Here is a 5,748-nt window from a genome sequence, read left to right on the forward strand (position 1 = left end):
ACAAAAACATTTGTAAATAAGTAGTCATAAATATGGAATGTGAAAAACAACAAACAAACAAACATGTGGTCCAATTTCTTTTTCAAACAATACAAATGAAAGTCCTTCAATGCAGTTTAATGTTTTCTCTTATAACAAGACGACGTAATAAAAAAATAGTACTCAAAACGAGAGTGGGCTGTTGCTTTGCTTTGTGGCCCCTGTTGTGAGTAGAAGACCATAGGAAGCTGGTGAGGAACACACAGAGAGAACGACAGATGGAGGGAAGGTGTTGGGCCAAGTCGTGGTGGGTGGGGTAGGGTGGTGGGAGGGGGTGTCGGGTGTTCACATGCCGTAACCGAAGCTGGGCTGTGGGGGCTGGCCGTAGCCCGGTGCTGCTGGGTAGCCGTAGCCGTAGGGCTGCTGAGGAGGCACGGCCACGTTGGGCCCCGCTGTGAGCATAAGCTGGGGTGTGCCTGCAACACAAGAACCGGGGAGTTAAAACAGCAAACTGTGTAAAAATAGTCTCTCCGTTTCCTCTACAGCGACACAATAAACTTCTGAGAGTGGTGGCGTTTTTTTTTTTTTTACCGTAAACAATCGGTTGAGACTCAGTCGCCTGCTCCTCCTGTTTCCTCAGGGACTCGGAGGCCTCGAGTTTGTCGACCTGCGGAAAACACGACAACAGTGACGTGTCAGACTTCAGTCACACTGTGGCCGACGGGGGCTCCTGAAGAGCAAGGGCTGAGACGCCAGGTTTGTAAAGACTGACCTCTGGGTTATTTCACTGGCTGACGGATGGGACCATTCCTGACAGGCGAAGAAGAATACAGTCCAGATTTAAATAAGAAAAACAGGCCGCAGGAGGCAGGCCTCGCTAATGTGTTGGGAGGCCCTCTACAAGGCAACGGGAGTAAACTACGACTAGAGAGCTACTGGCTACTCTATCAAGCTCGGCTACAACAGTCTATCAGATAGATGGCCATGTCTTTGTGCAACGTATTAGGGATTAGGAAGGGGGAGACAGAGACAAACAGCGACTGGGCAATAATGGTCCCACCATCCAGCCACCCAAATCATCTACTCTAACATGTTGGAAGTGAAGAGTATGTAGAGAACTGACCCCTCACCAGTACAAATAGACTTACTAAGACCTCTAAGCACAAGATCTGCACAGTTGAGAGACCAACACACAACTTGATTAGCCTTCGGTAGCAATCATGAATTGGCATTTCTGTCTGAAATAAATATTATAAATGTTAAACTGGAACTAAGGTGAATACTTGATTCTGAAAGTCCGAGCTCGACATATTTCTAGCCTTGATACTAATGAATAGTTAAGAAAAAAGTAAATTTGCCTGTTGACTATCTTGTCTGTAGACATCAATACACACTTCACTCTCATCCCCGGACATTCATGGGACAAGTACTCAAAGAAATGCTTATTCATAAAGGTCTTTTTTAAGTATTTGTAGTATATGTTGGGGTTACATGAATAAACAAAACTGGTATCTGGATGTATTTATTGAAAGTGCACTGAAGTACATACATTTAACAAGTTTATACAGTATAGTGTAAATGATTCACGTTGAAAATGGGGCCGCATCTAAAGATTATTTTTTCACTGTCGATTAATCTGACAACTAATTTGATCAATTAACGGATTATTAACTACGGTCGTCAGAAACTGGTGAAAAATGGCCATCAACAGCCTGAGGCAGGTGATGTCATCAAAAGGCTGGTTTAGTCCAAAACTCTAAAACCTTAAGATATTCAATTTATTATCACATAAGAAAAATTAAATTAATTAACTGATCACCAAAATAGAATAAATATAATTAATTGCCTAATTGTTTTGTCTGTGGAAACTATTAAAATGACTTGAAGGTAAGAATAAACATTGTGCATCTGTTGTCCCGTTTGCCTATTCTATCATGTTTAATAGCTATATATATATATATATATATATATATATATATATATATAAACAAACAAACAAACAAACAAACAAACACATGGCCCAGTCACTTCACTGCCTGCGTACGAACTGCTACAAGAAGCATGGAGCAGCCTCGAGAAACAACTCGATATAACTGCCTGGTTTTAGTATTTGCAAAGCAGCCCAGAGGCAGACAATGACGGGAAAAGGACTAAAGACAATTCAGAGTTAAGCAGCCAGCAAAAAGCTTCAGCTATCACCCTCAGCTCTGGCAGTGTGCAGCTTAAATAAGGATAGACTCAGCTAAGGACAACGCTACATGGTGCTACGTGAGACCTTTGCTCTTACAGAGGTGTCGGGGTCAGTTCTCTACACACTGTCTGGTTTACTACTACAGTCAGTCTGGTTAAGCAGGCTGTTTTGAGGAAAGACAGGCTCTTGTATCGTTTCAGAAGAGAAGGGTTGAGAGACATGCTGAAGCGGCAGTCGAGTTATTGTCTTCCTTAAGAGTGCATGAGAGAAAAAGACAAGAGAAGCAGAGAGCATAGTGGAGGGAGTGTGAGAAGAAGGGTGGAGGGGATGGTTTTGTACAGCCAATTTAAGGTTCCCAGAAGCAGGCACAGCCAACAACGATGTGTCTCCTAGCCTGGCCTGAATGCTGCTGAGGCTACCGAGGGAGGGGGACATGCATGCTTGTTGCTCTAGATGCCCCCCCCCAAACTGATTATCTGCTCTCAAAAGCTCAACGGTTGTTGCTTGAAGAGACCACACTTAGCAAAGAATACTCAGATATACTGTAGAAAAATACCCCTCTCTTAATATGCCTGCAGTAATGTTGGTTATTTTCATCATCTGTGTTCCTCTGTGCGGCACTGAGGCAAATACAGTAGTACCGACAAATATGGAGAAAAATAATATAAAGGTCTCTGACAGAATGTTCTTCTATGGCACTGAGATACATGAATATAGAAAGGTCTCCAACAGAATTAAAAAGAAATACCTCAGTGGCTCTTCTATGAATGAAATTAGGTCTTACACTTAGCTGCAGTCTATGCTACTGCTCCACGGTCCAAATACAAACATGCCTTCACCCCTCAAGACACAATCAAGAACTATTCATTTGACATGCCGAGAAACTCCCGTCACGACGTCTACAAGGTGAAAACATGCGCTTCCTGAAATAATCCTGAACCAAGTCAGGGTGGCGCTAGCAGCATGACTGCAGCTGAGCGGTGTTACAAGACAGTTTAACGTTGGAATGCGTCTACGAGTCTGGTGAGAAAAGGACCTGAACCACAGCAGGTGAGGTTGCTATCCAGAGTGGCGCTCTTCACCCACTCCTGAGGAGAGCTGGTGGGGCGTGCTGGCTTAAGTGGACGGCTCAGTGCGTTTGAGGAGAAGAACCATGATGGAGCACAAGAATTATCACCGGACCCCGCTGTCCCCCCCCCACCCTCGGCTCTGCGGGGCTCTTTAGCGTCTTTCAGCTCACTGTTTCGGTTTAATGGCTTAGTGTCTTAGTTCGCTCTCACAGGGTCGTTGGCAGCAGTGTTCAGCGGATAAAGTCTAACTGCAATCTTGCACTTTAAAAGTATACAAACACAGACCCTGAGCCAATGCTGGCTAGCTTCAGCTACGATCAGAGCTAATGGATTCTGTATTGACATGTGTGAGCAAGTCTGGGCACATGACAGCAACATGCACCCATTTTAACAAAAATAAATGTTTACAGCGATCTCTATTTAATTTCTCACTAGGATAACACAATCAGCATTTATTACTGATAAACACTTTGGAGAAATAGCCTCCTCATGCTAATTCAACATCCGTTTGATCCGGAGCTATCACTGACACCAGCAAACCTAGCAGAGCCCTGAGGGATGGGTGAGAAGAGCCCCGCTCTGGAGTCTGGTGGGTTGGTGGGTGGTCTAGTGGAGATGTGGAGTTTACAGTCAGAAGCAGCAGAGTGACATGGTGGGGAGAGGGGGGGGGTCATGCAGTTTCGGCTAATTTCACTCCTCCAAACTACAGGACAGGGGGGAGGGGTCAAAAAGAATGATTAGAAAATGGATTCGACTTTCACCTTTTCCTTTATCGCATCAACCTGGAAGGGAAATTCAGAGAGGCAACTTAAGGAGGAAAAAAACAAATGGAAGTCTCCCAAAAATAGAAATTGACAAGAGAGAGAAGAGCAAACACAGGGCTTGTCACTTCAAGAAAACACAAAAATCCAGAGAGACAGATGCAGGTCATAACGCCACTTTTGATACAAATGCAGACTTGAGATCAATCTGGTAGTGTGAAATGTCCCTTTGTTGCTTTTCTACAGAATAAAAAACTAAATACACGTTTACTAATGGGGCCCACGGTAAGTTTAAACACTAAAACAAGATGTACTACATAATGAATCGTGTTTTTTATATATAACAAAGACTCAAGTGTGCTGTTTTAATCTGTTTCAATAACCAACTGGTTCAAGCACCAAAAAAGTCAGCCACAGGAAAACTGAGCACCAGATGTTTGTGGAACTAACAGCTGATTTTGATCAGTAAAACCCACCAACTTGGCATTTCAAGTCAAATAAATGCAACAAATATTTTACAAATGCTTCATTCAGGTCTGCAGTCTGTTATGAAAGCAATAGGTGGGTCATGTATTTTTAATGCCATGTAACAGAGATAAATGGCAGAAGGAGCAACACAGCAGCTATGAATCTCCTCTGGAAGACATTTGTATGGAAAAGCAGCTCGAATGGACGGAAACCCAAATGAAAAGGAAAACACCAGTGACGACACACGACTGACAGAAGCATAGGAAGATGACCGTGAATGGAGGAAAGAATATGCAGAACTTGGGGGGGGGGGGGGGGACTCTTCCTAAAGTTGGATAAAATTTGCAAACACATTTTAGAAGCTGCTGGTGCTTTTTTGTCAGATGGGTGGAAAAATGTATTAAAGATTTAATTTGTCATTTCTTTCTGTGTTACACACATCTGACATTTTCTGAGACATAGGTCTCCACAGATAGTTTGCAAATGCTTTTATAAATATTAACAGCACCTGACGGCAGGAGAAAAAACAAAACAGTGAACTTCTAAATACTGTAGTTTCACTGTAGTTACTTTATAAATGCTAAATGCATTCGCACAAAGCCCTCTCCCTTCTCCTGATACAGCACACACACTGGTTACCTCCGGCCAACCCACCTTGGAGAGATACTCCCTCATGACCTGGATGAAGTACGGCATGGAGAAGTCCATGATGTTGTGTCGCCAGGCGGTCTCCAGCACCACGTCGGGCCGCAGCAGGTCGTAGCAGGTGAACAGGCAGGCTGCGAAACACTCCTTCTTGTCCTCGTTCAGGAACCAAGCCAGGAGCTCCTCTGCCAGCTCTATGTCTTTGGACTCGGATGCGTACTGCATGGCATCCTGCAGGGAAGAAAGCGGAAATTCATTTCAATAAATTGACTCGAAGAAAGTGACCACATCTGCCGTTTTACATTTGTGATGCTGTGATTCTACCAGTTGGAAGAACTGGAGTATGTACTGAAAGTTATTGTTTGTTTTAGTGGTCAAGCACCTTGTAGAGCTTGTCCTTCTTGCAGAGCTCGACACTCTGTTTCCAGCGGTTGTTGCCCTTGAACAGGTAGGCTGCAATCCTCCTGAACTCAATCAGCTCATGCTTCTCCAGGCCCTGGGCCAGTGAGATGTTGTCGAAGTTGTCATAGGCATCGATGGAAGCACGCAATGCCTAGATAAGAGAGAGAGCGAGGCGGGGGGGGGGGGGGGGGGAGAAAAACATGACACAACCGAAAAACACCTCACCCGCCCG

The 5,748-nt window shown here is 44.2% G+C and overlaps 1 protein-coding gene across 4 annotated transcripts in view; it reads right to left on the reverse strand.

Moving 5' to 3' along the window:
- LOC116390705 (clathrin heavy chain 1) overlaps positions 1-5,748 on the reverse strand; it is a 23,877-nt gene that overhangs the window by 1,221 nt on the left and 16,908 nt on the right. For 2 of the 4 annotated variants that reach the window (XM_031860643.1, XM_031860642.1), the window contains 5 exons: positions 5,497-5,667; positions 5,124-5,345; positions 4,002-4,022; positions 571-646; positions 1-455 (listed from right to left, as the gene is read on the reverse strand). The exon at positions 1-455 is cut by the window's left edge and continues 1,221 nt beyond it. In XM_031860643.1, the coding sequence (XP_031716503.1) occupies positions 325-455; positions 571-646; positions 4,002-4,022; positions 5,124-5,345; positions 5,497-5,667 (621 nt within the window). In that variant the 3' untranslated portion in view covers positions 1-324. The remainder of the gene's footprint in view (positions 456-570; positions 647-4,001; positions 4,023-5,123; positions 5,346-5,496; positions 5,668-5,748) is intronic. The other 2 variants (XM_031860645.1, XM_031860644.1) reach the window with 1 other exon arrangement.

The sequence above is a fragment of the Anarrhichthys ocellatus genome, unplaced genomic scaffold, assembly GCF_004355925.1.
Source record: "Anarrhichthys ocellatus isolate YVR2014 unplaced genomic scaffold, GSC_Weel_1.0 scaffold24, whole genome shotgun sequence".
Classification (NCBI taxonomy): domain Eukaryota; kingdom Metazoa; phylum Chordata; class Actinopteri; order Perciformes; family Anarhichadidae; genus Anarrhichthys; species Anarrhichthys ocellatus.